The sequence below is a fragment of the Toxotes jaculatrix genome, chromosome 17 (assembly GCF_017976425.1).
Source record: "Toxotes jaculatrix isolate fToxJac2 chromosome 17, fToxJac2.pri, whole genome shotgun sequence".
Lineage (NCBI taxonomy): Eukaryota > Metazoa > Chordata > Actinopteri > Toxotidae > Toxotes > Toxotes jaculatrix.
Window position 1 is genome coordinate 16,173,752 of NC_054410.1, and position 18,976 is coordinate 16,192,727.

General features: G+C 41.0%; 4 protein-coding genes across 6 annotated transcripts in view; 2 read left to right on the forward strand and 2 right to left on the reverse strand.

Annotated features, from left to right (window-relative positions):
- The window catches only part of LOC121197186 (connector enhancer of kinase suppressor of ras 3-like), a 44,926-nt gene extending 44,281 nt beyond the window's left edge, over positions 1-645 (reverse strand). Inside the window, exon 1 of the mRNA XM_041060630.1 lies at positions 435-645. Coding sequence (XP_040916564.1) covers positions 435-486 — 52 coding nt within the window. The 5' untranslated portion in view covers positions 487-645. The remainder of the gene's footprint in view (positions 1-434) is intronic.
- A 2,095-nt stretch (positions 646-2,740) lies between these two features.
- Positions 2,741-10,427, reverse strand: LOC121197677 (glutaminyl-peptide cyclotransferase). The gene is made up of 7 exons (XM_041061383.1): positions 10,275-10,427; positions 7,694-7,840; positions 7,007-7,288; positions 5,432-5,599; positions 4,604-4,703; positions 4,055-4,171; positions 2,741-3,956 (listed from the first exon to the last, which is right to left on the reverse strand). Exons 1-7 carry the CDS (start codon positions 10,380-10,382, stop codon positions 3,766-3,768), a joined length of 1,113 nt encoding a protein of 370 aa, XP_040917317.1. The 5' UTR covers positions 10,383-10,427; the 3' UTR covers positions 2,741-3,765.
- A 647-nt stretch (positions 10,428-11,074) lies between these two features.
- On the forward strand, positions 11,075-17,600 carry mocs3 (molybdenum cofactor synthesis 3). Its single transcript, XM_041060813.1, has 13 exons — positions 11,075-11,287; positions 12,331-12,463; positions 12,575-12,667; positions 13,145-13,265; positions 14,186-14,260; positions 14,470-14,587; positions 14,671-14,779; positions 14,876-14,938; positions 15,463-15,626; positions 15,833-15,880; positions 16,469-16,565; positions 16,676-16,783; positions 17,396-17,600. The coding sequence occupies exons 1-13, from the start codon at positions 11,195-11,197 to the stop codon at positions 17,551-17,553; spliced, it is 1,380 nt and encodes a 459-aa protein (XP_040916747.1). The 5' UTR covers positions 11,075-11,194; the 3' UTR covers positions 17,554-17,600.
- Positions 17,601-18,415: 815 nt separating this feature from the next.
- The window catches only part of prkd3 (protein kinase D3), a 38,325-nt gene continuing 37,764 nt past the window's right edge, over positions 18,416-18,976 (forward strand). For all 3 annotated transcript variants that reach the window (XM_041060840.1, XM_041060838.1, XM_041060839.1), the window contains exon 1: positions 18,416-18,709. The gene's annotated coding sequence lies outside the window, so the exon portion shown is untranslated. The remainder of the gene's footprint in view (positions 18,710-18,976) is intronic.

An 18,976-nucleotide genomic window follows, 5' to 3' on the forward strand; every position in this document is an offset into this window, starting at 1 on the left:
CTGCGATTAAAAAACCTTTAGAAACCAGTGTATCTGAAACTGAATCACACATTACTGTACATGTCTGATTCGCGTAAGGCTCGACTCTCAGAGTAACACATTGCTGTGATTCAAACGTTGCATTAAACAACAGTTTAGCAGAAGAAAAAAGGCAACACAGCTGAGTGATATTGGTCAACTTGCCCAACATCTGTTAAGTGGGAGTCAAAGAAAACGCAGTCCCATTGTTAAGCGCCTCAGTGGAGGTATGTTGTCATACAGGAGCAGTTTCTACGAAACTAGTTGGAGATAACCGAGGAGCGACCCAGGGCCGAGACAGAGAAATGTATGAAGAGAAGCCGCAATGTTGTTATTAGGCTGCTGTTTATGTCAAAAACAAAACAAAACAAAAGTACATTAACAAGACGCGCAAAGTGCTCCACACTTACGCCTACCTTTCATCCAGTCTACAACTTGCTTTGGCGTCCACTTCGTTATCGGCTCCATGACTTCTTCAACACAATGTCAGAGACAAAAACAAAATATTGGCGACCAGGATCTAAGACTTAAATAAAACTAAAAAATAAACAGGCTGTCACATTCTTTATAACTGCTCGGTGCTGCTCGTCTGTTTGTGTTCAGTCACTGCACAACTCTGCACACTCATGACCGGAGGCTGGACTGAAATCCCCCACATCTCCGCACCGCCCGGTCTGGGATCAATGCTGCCTTCACGTACTGCCGGGAATACTGGGGGGAAATGACAATTGTATGCAAAGTAAAACCAGCAAGCCCTTACAGAACTTGTTTTTCTCGGTCACAAATGAACCGGTGTCATTTCATAGGTTTTGTTGTTTGAATCTCATCAGTATTTTTGTTTAAATAATTATGTTTTGAGACTTTGACAATTGTGTGTTCTTATAGAATCTTATTTAAATCATAATTCAGTTATCTTTTCTGTCAAAGTCTTTTCGATTGAATAACACAAAACTGGTCGACACAAGGTTTAATAAATATATCTGACTAAAACCAGCTGAACAGTGTGAATTCATTCCCCGGAACATAGACAGTAAAGATTCACGGAGAGCACCTGAATGTAGCATATGATGTAGGCAGTTTCTGTGTGTTCACCGCCCTCATTTGAAACTGGAGGCGTGTGTACGAAACAGTGTGGTGCACAGTTTATATTTTGTTACTCCAGAAAAAAAAATGCAGGAAACACGGATTGGTGTCCAGTAAGTCTGTCAACATGATTTATTTTAAATGACGGGTCACAGTGAAATACTGAACAACGTGTACCAAACGTCTTATTTGTCTGTGTTCGTGGGTCATAGATCACTGATCTTGCCTTATACTGACATGACATTAAGTCATTAGTGTGATATTCGCTGAAATTCTTGAATCATATTTTCGCCAAGATGTAACATCACGTAAGAAAAACATCAGAAGCAGCAATTATCTTTTCTTTCCATTGACCTGAGCGCGACTCACCACTGCTCTCTGATGGTGCTTTGCTTCTCTGCAAGTCATTCAGTAGTAGCTGTGTAGTATAGTCACCCCCACACATGCTCATGCTAATTTAGATAAAAAGAAAATATCAAAATAAAAACACTTCATTTTGTTAAAAAGTATTCAATTCAATGCAAGTGTTGCAGCTCCAGCAGGTCTTAGCTATATGCCTTTATTACGAGCTGTTCAATAGAGGTAACATATTCAAGTGGTTTTACTATTATGGTTTCTGACATGAAGTAACCTTTCCTGGCTTATTGTGCTCCAACAATCTGAAACACACCTTTCATGGGAGAGTCCCAGCCCTTCCCAACCCTCCACTACTGTATAGCTGGAAGCTGTTGTACACTCTGCACTGTAATCAGCTGCAGATTAAAGCTCAGCTGTTATTAAACAAGGGAAATGCATCAGTTTGCTTTAAGGCACACTTAAAAAACAAAAAACAAAAGCCACAATACAGTGCTATACAATTTATTCTGCTTCTCTTCTTTCTTGTTCGAACATGCTGGTCGGTCTGACCCAAAACATGTTCAGAATAAGAATCTTTAGTTAATTAAACTTTTTTTTTTATTGAAGTAGAAAATGAGGCAAAGGTGCTTCTATAAAGCAGGTAACTGAAGTTTTACCTCGGTTTACAAGTTAAAGAAAGCATGAAAACGTGAATTTATCACCTTTCTGGAGCTTGGGTGGAGACTGTACTGCATATCCCTGTTTTAGTTTTAGACTAATGGCCTTTGAAGCATTATAGTTTTAATCTCCTTGAAGACAGAGATATACAGTATGTTGACATGCGTTGTTACCAGGCATTGCAAACATTTCTGATTGCAGCAAACGGGGGAGTCAGAGTCACGTTCAGTTTGCATGGGAGTGAGCTGGATTGGAGGGGATTTGGGTGGTGTGGAATTTCAGGGGAGGTCCTCCCTGATAGGATTAAGTGAATCATGGGATTGTTGTCCTGGTGAGGCGGAGGGATGGAGAGGACTTTTTGGTTTGCTTTGGAAGAGAGGGCCCAAGCTTTAAGGCTGAGAAGGGGGCGGAGGGTGAGACCTCAGGAGTTGATGCAAAAAATGGGAAAAACTTGGCTATTAGGTTAGAATAACAGAAGAAAAGTTCACACTTCCTCTTTGAAAAGGTCACCTTTCTTTATCATAATGACCAAGCATCAGAACAGGATCAGCTTCATTACCCATGGCTCCCAAAATACTAACATTAAAACAAAAGACCTGTAAAGATAAGCAAACTCTGCATGATCTGCTTTGTATTCTGAATCAACATTTATTTCAGCCTCAAAATACAGGAAGTCCAGTTTTGGCACTGTATATTATTCTGGGATCTACATTAAGATCAGCCTAATAATGACATATAAACAAAGGCAGGCACGTGTAACATCAGCACAGGAAGTCATCTGCTTCACTATCTGAGGTGACAGGATATGAAGGGCTAAAAGATGATGTGATAATACAGATAAACCCACGTCCTGCCACTGAAAGGTTTACTCTTTAAACACTGAACAGATTTACTGTACGAAAGGAAATGTCACATATCCTGTAGCTAAAACCACCTTGTGGCATGTGTGCTGTCACTTTCTCTTTCCCACGCTGTATATTTTACTAGCATTAATGTGAATGGCCTTATTGTGTATATTTATCATAACAGATGATTCTGAATGTTACGAGCAAAGGTTTTCAGGCTGTTGCCATAGCAATTCATGTAGAACATATGACCAACTTCGGACTTACAATGCATTCATGCATTTGTTTCCTGGGAAATCACAAAATAGAGGACATCATAGCCTTTCAATGGCTCCCAGTTACAATTTATCTTTTTTTTTTCAAAACTCTTTTTCACCATGTCTGACACTAGTGGAGCAGATCCTAGACATTAGCACTGACACTAAGAAGCCTCCTCTCAGGGTAAATGAGGGGTTTAGGCTGATATAAAGAGAGCACTGTAGTAAAAAACACACAGAAGATCCTGTGTGCTGATCTCACTGCTGGGTACTGAGGGCTTGAAGGGAAGATGAAGCCATGGAGTTTAAACAATTGACAATGAAAATATGTTACATATATACTCAAACAGGACAAAATATGAACTTTTTTATATTAACATATTCTCTGTGCTAAATGTTTTCTGCAGTTGGCACCCATATTGTTACTGCCATAGATGTGTTGGCATATAAATAGCAGTAAATGCCACTCTATAAAATAAGAGTTGAAGACCTTTGCTACAGAGAAACATCAAAAAGACACAGAGTTGCTGAAGAGTATGCTGGGAATTTTACGGAGCATTCTGCGGGTTCGGAGGGATTGAAGATACGGCTGGTCTGGCGTTGAGGTACTCCAGAACAAAGACCTGCAAGATCTTGTTGAGGTTCTGAATGGTGGAGCGATCGAGGTTCTGTTCGTTGTCATCAAACGTGTGCCACACGGACGGGAAGGGGGAGGGGATAAGATGGAGGACACGTACACCTGAGAGGAGAGAGGCAGAGGGCGGGGGGTCAATCAGCAGAGTTAACACAACCTTTTTGGCATTGGGTTTGTAACGTTTTGTTAGGTAATGTATTTACCTCTGTTTAGGAATGGTATATGATCATCCTGTATGTGTCCAACAGGTCGATCGGGCCAGAAATACTGCACACTGTTAGGATGATCTTTCAGCTGGTTCATGGAGTGGAGCCGCTTTTCTGAGGATAGATGAGATGGGACAAAAGAGTAAAAACAGTGCAGTTCAGTTTAAAGAAAAATAAATGCACTGATAGTTTAGGCATTGATAGATTAAAAGTCAAGAATTAGATGGACTGTGTCATTAGGACTGCTGTGTGGTTTGATCAGGATGGACTGACAGCGCTGGCAACATAAGCAAACAACCCAACAACTATCATTTCACATTTAAAAAAAAAAATCTAAAGTGTAGTCATAACAGATGGAAAGATACTGTGTGTAGTTGGCACATCAGCCTCCATACAATGATGACTGTCTGTAATATGACTAATATATTGACGACTAGTAACTACAATGACTCATAGCTGACTTATGGATGTTTGTGATGCACCTTCAGCAAAAATAAAAAGACCCACATATTATCACAATAATAGTTAAGAGTTTGGATCATTCACCAATGCTCTGCAGTCTGGTGAGCCAGGGTGTTGTGCTGGGGAACTGGTTGCCAAAGTGAGGGCTGGGAGCTCCGATCAGGTCCAACAACACAAACAGATCCTGGAGAGGAAAGAGCCGTGGAGGGGGTGAACGATGGTGGCGAGCTCTCACGAGAAACTTTCTCTGCACATCCTGTAGATAAGTCCCTGACCAGAAGCCTGCTCCCATAACAGTCACACCTCAGAGCCCCTGCTCTGAGGTGTGATCATGGCATCATTTGTTCCATAGTGCAACACATCACACTATCTCTGCAAGACACACCCGTCTGCTTGTTCACATGCACACACACGCACACACACTCTCACACACTCTCACTAGATGCTGTCTGCTTAATCCCTTGTCTGTCCACACAGGAATGTCTCCATTTGTTGATAAACAGTTGCACTATCTCAGTATAGCTAGGATACAGAAACATATACCAGTTAATGGGGCATCTTGTTATCACAGGCTGTATAATAAATGATGTTCGATATCCAAGACAACCAAGCCTCCCAGATGATAAAATGGGTGGCCCTGAGATCTCCTCAAAATACAGAACTATTTAAAACATGTGCCTCCTTTGTTAAGGTGTCTGTGTGGGATGTGTGTGTGTGTGTGTGTGTGTGTGTGTGTGTGTGTGTGTGTGAGAGAGAGAGAGAGAGAGAGAGAGAGAGAGGAGAGATCCGGGCTAAGCAGATTGTACTGAAATTGTTGTGGGCTAACAAAGGGATGATCTTGAGTGTGATTAAGTGATTATGCTAATCTTTAGATGGTTTACACACAGAGGGATGAGTAGAACTGATACGCACTATGCCGTGTAGTTGGTTGGTGTCTGTGGCTCCGGGCGGGTGCGGGGTGCTCTCCATCTTGTGGGCCAGGTGCCGAGAACCGTACAGGGAGTCTGTGGAGGTCCACTGTAAAAGAGCCTCCTCTCCGTCAAAGAAGATCAGCTGCAGGGTCAGGTTGGGGTTGGAGCTCTACATGGGGGGTAAAAAAATAAAATACTGAACAGTCATGAACACCACTGCAGTTTCCATTCCACGAGTTTTGCCGCCCTCTAGTGGTTTTGAGAATGCAGTGACACAAAAACAGCCTGAAGGTTTCAAAAGCTGTTTTTGCATGAACCTTTAATTTCATTCTTTAGTTTTGTTTCACTTTCTTAAAAATAAACTTCTATGTAGGATATTGATTATGTGTCCTCCTTCATGGCAGCTAATGTATTTGTATTCACTGTGATTCCTACTCCCACAGTGACCTTTGTGACAGACAGCTGAGTCTGATAAACATGTCCCTTGGCTGATCTCACTGTCACAGGCCCTGTCACTGTCCACCCAATAGATGGGACTCTCGACTCAGACGAACAAGCTACATGAATACTAAGTATATTCCTTATGCATCACTTGTGCACGGGACAATTACACTTTGTTGAAGGCAAATTTGTGTTAATTACCATAAGACAGAAGCAATAATTATAAGCTTTGCATTTGAAATGTTGCCATTGAAGTTTAGTTTGGGCACAGACATTTGCAGAGGTTTGATTATGGATGTTTAATTTATATACAACTATATTTGAGAAACTTTGTTGAAACTTTCACCTACAAAGCCACATGCACATTTTTTCCTACTCAGCAAAACCAACTCTTATTGAATGACTCAGTGAGAAATCTTACAGCATAATGTTGGTGAAATGAAGTCACAGTTTGCCCACAGATATCTACATTTGACTATTTTAATGCCATGAAAATGTCATTCATGGGTATGGGTCTTTATGAATTGATCTGATTAACAAGGATCGTCATTATAGCCAAAGCCTGATAAACGGCTGTGGGTTCCTCTGTGCAATAAAGCTTCATGGTGGTCAACAAACTTTTAAAAACACATCATTAAACCAAACTGTTGTACTGGGTGACACCTTCTATCATTAACACATTAGTGGATTGACACATGACTAGTTTTGGTCTTTTCATGTGACTTATTGACAAAGAAGGAAAAACATAGAACAACACCAGCCTTATCTATGAAATTAAACTAACAAATAACACTTAACTCAGTTTGAAGTGATAACTGTTTCCCATGTTTGAGTTCAAGAAAATCCACAGTGATATTCACCCAGTTCTAGGAACTGGTCTTGTTTGCCACATGTTTGGCCTTGTTATTCTAGATCTTACTGTTGTTGTTGTATGACTTCACTATGATTCATGGCCACAAATCAAGTTAGTGCTAGCCACAACCACATAAGCTAATACACACCCCGAAATGAAGAGCATATTTAATGCACACTAGAGAGATTTAGGCATCTATAGGACACATGGGGTCACAGGCAAACAGAGTAATAATGCTTGACTTATTGTAGCAGGTTTTAAGGCACTTGCTAGCACACTAACCTTCTGAGCTTTCAGTTCTTCATTCAGGGCTCGTGCCAGCTCCAGCATCATGGCACAGGGAACAGCAGAATCGGTAGCGCCGTGGAACTCCCTCCCGTGCCACTGTGGTGGGTAGTACTTGGAGTCGTAGTGACAGGCCAGAACCAGGCGGCGTTTGGCTGATGGGTTGAGGGTGGCAATAAGGTTGGTGAAGGGCAGGGGGCCATAGGGTGTCTGTGACACAAACCTGTCCTCTGTCACTTCCCAGCCTGCTCCGAGGGAACTGAAGGTTGTTTTGATGTGCTGAAAGCAAGACGAACACACACACACAAACATATTACTTGTCTATCACATTATCACCACCTTACTAATTATCTGACTTAAGTGTGTGGTAATTAAATTTATGAAAAACAAGAGTCTGAGTTAGACCTGTCATGTTCCTGTTTTTCAGGAATGAAACAGCATTGGTGATTTTTGATGTGTTTTCTACTGAAACATGTTGGGGCAAGACATGAAATGTGGAAGGATCACTCACAAGTGAGGTATCAGCTGATATCTGCTGCTGAATTTTGTCTTTAGTTGCCACTAAATGACTATGTTCTTAACAAGGTCGAATTTGGAAATGTATCTTGCCAATTATCGTCAAATAGCCTTGAGTATTACAACACACTGCACAGATTTGGTCTGTCCTGTAAATGATAAACCCACCTCCTGCACAGCTCGACTGCCTGCAGAGCCTGGGTACCTGGTAACCAGCAGCGGCCTCAGATCCCTCTGCCACATCTGCTCCAGGTCAGTGTGAGACAGGGCGGTACGAATCTCATCTTGTGTTAGTGTGATGGCTCGGTGCTCGAGCTGGAACAGGACGAGGGGAAACAAACAAGATAATACAAACAGGATGAGAAATAGCATTGGGCTCAGTTAAAATTTAGGGAGGAAATAAAAATGCATAAAGGGACTATTGCAAGGTAAAAGTGTGGTGTTTTCTCCATTTGATGAAACGCTACTGTGATCAGATCACTCAGATCCACTGTTCATGACTACAGTGTTTCAAATTGAGAATGAACATAGAATATTAGTAAGAGTTGTTCACACCTTTTTCAGTTAGTGTCTGCCATGGCATAGATTCAGTTCAAGTGATTCTTAGTAAGAGCAGTGGAAGTCTCCCTGTGATGCATTTAAATTGAGCAACAATGTGGATGACACATAACGTCCTGAACCACTAATGTTAGTGTGTCACAACAATCAGTTCATCCTGTGTCATTACTGGAAAGCACTACACAACAGTGGACATTTTTATTTCAACATTTAAGATGTGCTAGAGACACCCGAGGAGAAAATCCATCATAAAAAGGATTATTCACAGCCCTCTGTTATAATATCACCTACAAAAGCCATACAGTATATTCATGTGAAAAAAAAGCAATAATTTGATCTTGTGGTAAGGTTTTTATCAAACATTGTGTTTTGGACGAGGTGTGAAGTTCACTCTAACACCTCCTCAGTGAGAGACACAAGAGCCAGTTAGAGTTCTGTGAATAGACATTGATTGAATGGCTGCAAATATACACAAAGGCTACTTCTGTAAATCAGAGCTCTACTGAATAGAGAGGCAGAAAAGTGAAGGGCCCTTATTAACACGGCATCACTCTCTTTTGCTCTAGATAATAGACTCCTTTAAATGTGATTATTGTAAAGCAAATTAGCCTGTTTGTACTATTTATGCAACACAATATGGATTCAGTTTCACGTTTCAAGCTGTGTGTCAACTCAATGTGTGCCAGATTACAGTCATGGCTTAAAAAAAAAAACATATTGACCCCTCCGATTCCCATGGCTCTTTTTCATTTGGTCTCAAAGTTCACCTGCTGAGAACCGCGGTTGTCCTGGTAACAAACTGAACTGACAAGGGGGATGGAGAGTTGGAAGGAAAGAGACAATGGTGAGTTCAAGAGCACCGTCTGAGCGTGTGTATCTGTTTTTCAGCCTCTCCAAAAATAGGCTCCCTGGGTAGTCCTTAATTATCAAGTTGGTGGAAATTAGAAGTATAATGGAGTAATCAAATCCCTCTTTAAGATTAGGCCTGCAATTAACAATTATTTTTTCATAAATTACCCTGATTTACTTTTTGTTAAATGTATCAGCTAACTGTGTAATCTATAAAATGTCTTCAAAGTGCAATTTTTAAGTCCACATTCAAAGATATTCAGTTCAGAGTGACAAGAATCAGAGAAACGCAGCAAATGATCACTTCTAAGAAATGAGAATTGGTAAGAAACGAGAACCAGTAAAGTATTAATTGAAGGACTGATTAACTGAATACTTGTTTTAGCACTGCTTAGGACATGTAAATTTTCAGAATGAAGATTTTTTAAAAGGAAATCACATTTGTCCTTCCTTCTCATTTGGTTTCACTTTACTGTCTTAGACAACAGGGGGAGGACACATTCCTTAAGTCTGTTCAAAAACATTCACTTGAAAAACCTGTTCAAAGTATGAGTTCGACGCATACTTGGCTGACTCACGCATCAGTCTGGTAATTACATAGTGGCATATGTACAGTGCAAATGGTATAATTATGTGGTCACACAGACTGAATATAGTCCTCCAAAGAGCTGGGGCTAACTGAGCTCAGAGAGGGTTAAAAGGGGGTCCACTTAAGGTCTATAAATACCAAGACCTGCAATTGGAGGATCAATGATGATGGCTGTGCTGCCATAGCAACTAGGCAAAGAGAAAAGGAGAAGAAGAACAAAGATGAGGAACAGTAGTGGCCAGGCATACCCAGGTGCATCCCAGGAGAATTACACAACAAGAGCCAAGAACCTGTGCAGAGGATTGCTGGAATATCATGAACATGTATACATGCAAAAGCTGGTGTGGAAACATGTTCTGTCATTATAGGATAATAGCAGTAGTCTTGTACAGGCGATCTTCATCTTAAAAGGAAACATGTACAGATCCTGACAAAATATAAACAGAAATAAATTTAAATTATTTTTCCTACAATTCAAATACTTCTCCAACGAAATAATCCAAGAAACTGGGCACAGATGAATTTATAATTATAAAAACAATTTGCTGAGAGTAATTGCAAGCAATCATTAGAGCCTTATCAAAGGTCAGCCACATGACAATAAAAATAAAAAAACAAGGCATGTGGAGGAAGTTTTTTAAAAATGGCTTTCACTTTTGAAGACGGTTTTCTGATTGTCTGAATGTACAATAGTGACTACCTGCTAATATGTTAAGACAACAACATGTTAACAGGTTCCCTTAATTGATTTACCTTCTCAAGTGTCCAGGCAATTCCATTGGAGCAGTGGATGTATGTCATCCATATGGCCAAAGCGTAAAATAAACGCATTATACACGGACCGTGGCTTCGCTCAGCCATCGCTGCTGTCGCTCCTTACCACAGTCCTACCTCTCCTCTGTGAAAGCTCACAGATCATGTGAAAAGCAGGAGGGAGGACCCGAGGCTCTTTAAACAGCGCGTCACTATACTGCTCTGTGTGTGTGTACGTGTATGTGTGTGTGTGTTTCGTGGAACCTAATGACTGTCTGTGAACAATAATTACAAAGCGACCCCATGCAGTCCTTTGATAATTGCTGTTTTTCACCAACAAAACAACACTTCAACAGCCTGGGGGTCACAAGGCATGGTCCAACCAGACCCATCATGTCTTCTAATTACAGCTCAGCATTTTTCAACCGGAGCTCAGTATTTTATTTTATTTTATTTTATTTTTTTATTTTATTTTATTTTTTTTTTTACAAACAAACAAACACAGAAACAAAGAAAAAACCAAAATAAAAAAGAACAAAAGCAAACAAACAAACAAACAAAAAAAAAAAAACATAGGGATATCTATCAGTATATTATTCTTGCAGGTATTTTGGAGCTAATGCTTTGCTTTTGTCTTTGTGTAATCTGAGGGGATGGGTGGGTAGATTCATATCATTAAATATCTATTTATTTACTAAAGTTGAATTACTTAATTGTCAGTTAAAGCACGACCAGCGCCTTGCCTTGCGTCATTTACCACGTGTTCTCGTTTCACGTGGTCAACCCGGAAGTTTGCTGCCCCGTGTGGTTCCTATGTCAACATCTTTTATCGACACACTGAACATTGTCGCTGAAGCAGAATTAAAGTATCTTTTTTGATACTACACGTTTTCTGACTTTCTTTGTGCTTGTCGGCAGCGATGTCTCAGGAGGTGTGCTGTTTGAAAGCGCAGCTCAGGGAGCAGGAGAAAGAGATTACTGCTCTGAAGGAGAAATTAGCTCGATTGGAAAAGGTACGATCGTTTTACTAAATGTGAATCTGACGTCCATTCATACATCAGTTGTCCAAATATACGGCCTGTGGCTAAAGATATTATTTTCATAATAGTAATAACATAATAGCAGAGTATTATTCAAATGTCTCTGAGTGTTATGTAGGCTACAGGTGGTTAGCAAACCTTGCTTTTTGTCCACGTTAAACCTCAGTGCTGCTATCTTTATATGAGCTTGGACACTTGATAGAGAGTTAACTAGCATGCTAGCTAGTTATCATGTTAAGTATTTGTTGTCACTCATAGACATGTTAATTATGTTATTATAATCACGTTTTAACAGTGAGATCATAGCTATTGATGGACTGCGTTACACTGAGAGGTGTTTCTAATGCCCTTCGTGTATGGAAGTGAGGAAGACACCACTTTTATCTGTGACCTGAGTAATAAACATATAATACGACTTGTCACATGTTTCCAACCATGTCAACAAAACTGAACATTATCAAATTTGAGAAGGAAGAATGTATAGCATAGCAGCTTGTTTGAATTACATTGCATTAGACTGAGTAGATGTAAATATTCAAGTGCGCATTACATGGAGACATTACTGTAGCTCCTTATGTCATTCATCAGGAAGCACTCACACATCCATAAATTCTTTGCAGGTCCAGATTAACACTAACCCTAACCCTAAAATCAACACTGCTGCACACGTGTGTCTTATTCACAGTGATTTTATTCTACATTCACGCAACAATGGTTGAACTACAAATGGTCTTCCTCAGTGAAATGTTGCGTTATGATCTGTATATATAAACCAACAGACAGTTTCTTGTCAGGAAGCAGAGTACAATAGTAGTGCAAAAAGAAGATGGCAGCTAAACATATTAGCCACTTCAGTGTTCCCAAATCTATTCTTGTGTAGCACTATTCTAAATTAGCTCCTTGTGTCAGACATATTGGTGGTAAACATTTGTAAAGAGAGGAAGAAACAAAGCTAATTATATTATAGAGGCATATGTCTTGTATAATAATAATTGTCCCCTGGTGTGATATATTAGAGCCATAACTCAGCACTGGAGCTGCACGACAAAGTGACACCCCTAACCCCACTGAAAGCCAAACCAGCCCTCAGCAATGAGGACATCATGCGGTTCAGCAGACAGCTCCTTCTGCCTGAGCTGGGTGTACAAGGTATGGATGGATACAGACAGAGTCATTCTGATGTACAGTGCAGTAAGCATTCTGTCAAGTGAGATTTGTGGCATGACTGAACATGACAGAGTACATCTTGACTGTCTACAGGTCAGCTAAACTTATCTAAGACCTCGGTGCTGATTGTGGGCTGTGGAGGACTCGGCTGCCCCCTGGCACAGTACCTTGCAGCAGCAGGCATTGGTAGGTAATCTGCTTGATTAATGCACAGCATGACCTTATGCCCAATTAATCAAATCATTAACCCTTCTACAACTGTCTTTCAAATAAACATATGAGCCTAAGTAACTGTTGAGATGTCAACTGTTTGTCTGTTCCTTTAAGGTAGAATCTAAAATTAGCAATCGTCTGCTTATGTTGCATATGTTTTTCTTTTGTGGTCAAACTTATATCACCTCTTGCCTCAAGTGAAATTTCAGCTACACTTTTGGCTGTATAAGTAACGGGATAAAAACTGAAGGAGGCGTTTGTGTAGAGCCATGTAAATATTAGCATACTTTTTAAGGGCAGTGTCACTGAATGTGTTCAGTGGTGAGCAGAATTTTAGAAACGGCAGCAATTAAGGACTGTAGATTTAAAAAGTGCCAGTCAATCTGCTGAACGCACACTTTGTTAAATTTTTGAATTTAATGGCCAAGTTTTGTCTTGGTGCCTCTCCAGGGCGCCTGGGCCTGCTGGACTATGATGAGGTGGAGCTCAGTAACCTGCACAGACAGGTGCTGCATGGGGAGGAGAACCAGGGCCAGGCCAAGGCTCTATCTGCTGCCAGTGCAGTGAGAAGGTACTGATAGTTACCTGTACACATTTTAATTATCCTACACAGAATTACACTTTGTGTGGGACAGTACACAGCACGTGGAGGTCAAAAACCCCTTTATACCAATATCCCCTAATAGATCAAATGTGTTTGGGAGCATTTAAGAAATGTATTCCTGTCTGCTTGTGCTGAAACAGCTCAAACAGAAACTGAAACATGATTATTATATGTTATTAGTTAATTAGATGTTCAGCAACTATGATAATTGGTGCATTTAAATTCTTTTTGTGACCCTTTGGTGGCTGAGTAATGCATGCTGGAGCGCTCCAGTCTCACCACAGGTTATATTTGGTTGTGTATTTCTCCTCAGTCTGCAAATATTGTGTAAACATGCTATTTTAGAGGCAGCTGTTTTTGGTGCTTTTCTCCCTCACAGTGGGCCTACTGTGGTTAGCACATACATTGTGTAGCCGTGGCCACACGGGGGCATCATTTCTCTGACAAGCAGAAAGCGTACCCAGTGTTTTGATGCTGTGTCACACACACACACACACACACACACACACACACACACACACACACACACACACACACACACACACACACACACACACACACACACACTGCCTTCCTCTTCCTTCTTTTATTCATTGTTTATTAATAAATTTTGTTGCCTGCATAATACACTATTTATTTGTTTTGTCACCTATTTGATAGTTGAGCGACAGCCAGGATTAAGGGGGGAGGGGGCTGACATGTGACTCAGATCCCATGTCAGATTCAAAGCTCACGTGTTGTTGTTTTGTGATTTGTTCTTGTTTGGACTGGAACACCAGTATGGCCCAGATCTGGGCTTTTTTTAAGGTCAATAGTAACACTGATCTCTTTGTGTTAAATTATATAGAAATGAATTCCTATTTTTGAACGTGACTTATCATCTGCAGGTTGAACTCCACTGTCGAGTGTATTCCCTACCACCTGCAGCTATCGCCAGAGAATGCCTTGCAACTCATTCAACAGTATCCTGCTGCAAAGTCCTCAGCCTACATCTGTTACACAGATCTGATGCGGGCTAATTCTTTGTCATGAATATTTCTTACAGCTGCCATCCACTGTGTCCTGTTCCTATGATTTCTCATTGTAATGCATGTAGTAGTAGTGGAAACCTTACAAATAATCTATTATATTGATAAACTCTATTATGACGCCTTGACTTTGCTGACTTCATGTACGACATAGTGGCTGATTGTTCAGATAATGTCCCCACTCGATACCTGGTGAATGACGCCTGTGTCCTCAGTGGCAAGCCTCTGGTGTCAGCAAGTGCCCTGAGAATGGAGGGACAGGTAAGGTAGAAAGCCGTCTTTTCTTGCCATCAATGTGGCCAGGATTTGTAAAATCATTTCTGTGTATGTGTGTGTGTTTGTAGTTGACTGTATATAACTACCGTGGAGGTCCCTGCTACAGATGTCTGTACCCAGTACCCCCACCCCCAGAGACAGTGACCAACTGTTCTGATGGAGGGGTGTTAGGAGTGGGTGAGTCTTTTCCTCTTGCTCGCCCAGAAGCCATTAACTTTGTTCAGAGTAGAGAGTAAATGTTAGTTTGTAGTAACATTTCAACTTTTCTTTAAGTTCCAGGGATAATGGGCTGCTTCCAAGCTTTGGAAGTCATCAAGATTGCCTCTGGACAAGGCTGTATCCTTTGCTTTTCCATTCTGATCTCTCACATTGTATACAGCACCTTCCTTGGCCACTTTGTTGCTTTGCACCCAAAATGTTCGCCTAGTCATTGCGATGAATCACCAGTCAACCGCTGAAAAGGATTTCAGGAAAGTTAAGGATAGGGGACGGGTGTTTTGTTCCTGTCAGATGAAACGTAGCAAAAACAGAAATATATTTGTCTGTATTCTCTGGACTCTGCTGGCAACTCATTTGCCATTGTCTCATTAAGCTTTTGTGGTAGCAGTGTTGTCATGCCAATATTGAGGCTCACATCAGAGAACGGACTTGCCCTGTCATGCCTTCTGACTCACATTGTGATACTCATCTGGCTCTGATGTGTCAGCTAGGGAAGCGCTGTCCTCTGTTTTCCTACCAAAACACCTGAATGTTGCTATGGTGTTCATACACGAGTGGTAGATGTGTATGCTGATCCCCTGAATCAAGCTGTGCGGCTATACTTTTAACAAACTGGCCTTATCCTTGACCAGGCCTTCCAGCTTCCTGCGGCCAGCAGCTGTTGATGTTTGACGCACAAGATGCCAGATTCAGGTCCATCAAGCTGCGGCCCAAGCAGGCTGGCTGTGCAGTGTGTGGAGAGAACCCCAGTGTAACCAAGCTGGTGGACTATGAGAGCTTCTGTGGGTCTGCTGCTACAGATAAGGTTGGTTATAAGAGATGGAACTGATTGGGCGCCTCATACTGTGGAGTCATGCACGTTTTCACAGGAATGCTGCTTTTCGAAGTGATAAGACGCATTTCTTACATCAAGTGGATTTTGCCATTTAATATGACACGCAGAGAGAACATGTAATTATGCCCTAATCATAGAAAAATTCTCTTATTGCCTGATTTTTCCGTGTGTTTCAGTGCCGCAAACTCACCCTCCTCTCCAGAGATCAGAGGATCACAGTACAGGTAGGGAATGTGTCCTCCAGAACAGTCAGCCAGTTGCGTGACTCCCTGTATTTAGTGCTGTTTATTGTATGATTACTCACAATTTTCTCAGTTTTCATGTGCATTCATAAACTGATTACATCTCAGTGCTGACCCAGCCCCAAATGGGAAATGACTTAAAATGTGCCTGTAGATTTTCTATGGGAAAGAATAACATGTTCTATTTGGCACTGAGAGCAGTGGTAGCGGATTGCATCTGTTTATATTTCTGTAGAATTGGCGCTTTCAAACCCGCTGAGTCATTAAGCGCAGAGATGGGGATCATGATTGATTGGGCTGTAATTGAGATTGTGCAAAGGGGGCTCCAGTTAGAAACAGTTTTGTTTCCTGTGATTTAAGGAAAAGCAGCTAAAATGTTCATGTTACTCCACAAATACAAATCCAAGCAACATTTCAACGTTAGCTGTGATTAATTTTGGTTTTCGCTGTTTAACTACGGACATAAATTAATGTAATTTTCCCAAAAGAATAAAAAATAAAGCCACCCCTCTGTCTAATCATAAAGTTGATGGTATGAGTGCATTAAGGGCTGTTTTAATATAATTCCAGGATTATCAATCGATAATAAACAACGCAGAGCCCCATCTTTTGTTGGATGTGCGCCCTCTTGTGGAGGTGGACATATGCCACTTACCCTTCTCTCTCAGTATCCTTTCAGTGTTGGAGACACAAAAAGCAGTCTCACTGTGCCATAATTCTGTACTTCATATATTTTTTCCCATTTCTGTGTGATTATTCTCCTTATGTTGCCGCCAGATATCCCACTCTCAAGTTTAGAGGAGAGAAAGAGTGAACATATCCAATTATTTCAGGAGAGAATCAGCCAGTTGAAACAGCAGATGGCAGGTGACTGCCGACCTCCAGGTAACATATCAAAACACCATTTCGGGTCCGTGTATGTTGTTTGAAACAAACAGGCACGTAGAGCCACTTGTGCATATTCACAATCCACTGTGTGGTCTCATACTGCCGGGACGGAGGCTTATTTTGGACAGCTAGTAAAAGGTTGTAATGGGGTTGCTAGGTGACCCCTTTTCCAAAACAAGTATGGTCAACCTGAGCAGCTGGCCTGCTTTAGAGAAATTAATATTCAAAACCTTATTTTGGTGGTGTTCTGGATATTCACCGTGTTGAGCTTTCTATATCAATGAGCTAAATTTAGGTTAGTGGAGTTTTATCTTAGCATTTTATACGGTCTTGTTATTTATTTTAAATTCAGTTTTTGTATACTCAGTTTATGATTTCAAACATTTGTCTGTTTATAAATGTACCCACTGAAACCCTTGAGTGTAGCTTTTTGTCCATTGTGTTGTTTCTGTGCATTATTTTAAACATATGACAAAGTAGTTAGATTTAAGTGTGTTAAAGTTCATTTGTAAGTTCAGTGAAAGGCAAATTTAGTTTAAAATTTAATCCACTGCTGTGACTCAACTTATCTGTCCGTGTTTTTTTTTTTTTCCTCCTTCCTTCCTCCAGTGTATGTGATCTGTAAGCTGGGCAATGACTCTCAGAAGGCGGTGCAGGTTCTGGAGAAGATGAGTGGATCAGAAGTGGACAGTATCACAGTGAAAGACATCTGTGGAGGTCTAATGGCCTGGGCACAGAGAATAGACCCCACATTTCCACAGTATTAATCCACTAAAAGGCTTTTTTCTTTTAATAAACGCTGCATTCTCTTTGTTATCTTTGTTGGTTTTTTTCCTTATTTGTATATGTACTGAGCCTCTTGCTTTTACGTAGATTGTACTAATAAATGTCATTACTGAAAATCGCTCATATACCAAGTGTAACAATGGAGCAGTTCCTAAAACATGTTGTGTAATCTACTGTGCATCAGTTCATCAAAAACATGAGCTTGCAGTTAGATAACACGTAAGCATCCTTGCAAAATCAAGTCCCTCTTCCTGTTTTTTCTATCAATCCTTAGATGTCCATTTAATTGAATAGGTTGCTTCCCCATGTCTAATAAATTACTAATTATACCTACACTTTTTTATGTCAAGGTCCTTAAGTGGATACAACGACCCACAGACCCAGATTTTCCCTTTAAATCTCTGTCTAAAAAGAGTTAAGCTGTTTCTGGGATGAAATTACAACACAGCAGAGACTGAAAGCTGTGATCAGAAAACTCCAACTTCTACTTTCGTTGTTGTTTATTTGCTAAAGTAAATCAGGGCATTCCTCATCTTGCTCTGGGCGTATAGGAATCCCTTCAGGGGGGGCCCTGAAGACCCCTGGACTCCACTTTAGAAACCAGCGTGTTATAAACCGAACCGGGTCGTGTAGAATAAAGTTTTTTTTTTCTTGCCATGGCTTGAAGTTGAAATAACGGAAAAGACAAGCACATGCGCATTAGTTTGAGCTCCATCGGAGGCGCCATTGCCTCACAGGGGCTGTAGTTCAAGTTTCCCTCCCCGCACATGGAAAGTCAGTTATGCGGAGATAATAAAAAGACTCCAAGCCCCAGCGACGATCGCTGCTCTTTCTCTCGTCAAGCAGGGGGAGTAGTCACAGCTGGAAGGATAATAAGATGCGCATGAATTTACAATCTGGAATAAAAGATAAGAGAAAATAAATGGACGGCTCGGTTGGTCTCAGCGCGCCCGTGTGTAACAGTAAAGTTGGTATTTATTGTACGTAGACTACGACGCTGCGCTTTGGTGTGTGACTTCCAAAAAAAAAGTGCAGCATAATAAAACTTCAGGCTCCGCTTTCCTCAGTTGATGGAGTTGAAAAGTTTCTTCAGTCCACTCACAATGGAAAGAAAAGCGCCCTTCGCTGACTGTGAAGGTAAAGTATCATTTCAGAGTGATTTAACTCGACGCTTGGTCGTGAACAGGCTTTAGGTGGACACATAGTTCATGTGCAACAAAGTCTCCTCTGAATGTGCAAATTCGGCGCTTGTATAACTTGTTTTGCTGGCATTCTCGACTCGGCTCGTGTTCTGCCAGCAAGCCAATCGAAAGTGGGAGGGGTGCAGATGTTCAGAAGCCTTGGTTCCAGATGTTTGTGGAGTTTGAATTCTTGTAAACACAGAAATGATACGCTTTATCAACT

Excerpts from the sequence above, each read along its gene's own strand:
- LOC121197677 (XM_041061383.1), bottom strand. The coding sequence starts at position 10,382 with ATGGCTGAGCGAAGCCACGGTCCGTGTATAATGCGTTTATTTTACGCT. Across the intron at positions 4,704-5,431 it reads CCAACCAACTACACGGCATA|GATCTGTTTGTGTTGTTGGA; the intron begins GTGCGTATCAGT and ends TTTCCTCTCCAG. Across the intron at positions 3,957-4,054 it reads TATACCATTCCTAAACAGAG|GTGTACGTGTCCTCCATCTT; the intron begins GTAAATACATTA and ends CTCTCCTCTCAG.
- mocs3 (XM_041060813.1), top strand. The coding sequence starts at position 11,195 with ATGTCTCAGGAGGTGTGCTGTTTGAAAGCGCAGCTCAGGGAGCAGGAG. Across the intron at positions 14,261-14,469 it reads GCCTTGCAACTCATTCAACA|GTACGACATAGTGGCTGATT; the intron begins GTATCCTGCTGC and ends TGCTGACTTCAT. Across the intron at positions 14,780-14,875 it reads TGGAGGGGTGTTAGGAGTGG|TTCCAGGGATAATGGGCTGC; the intron begins GTGAGTCTTTTC and ends CTTTTCTTTAAG.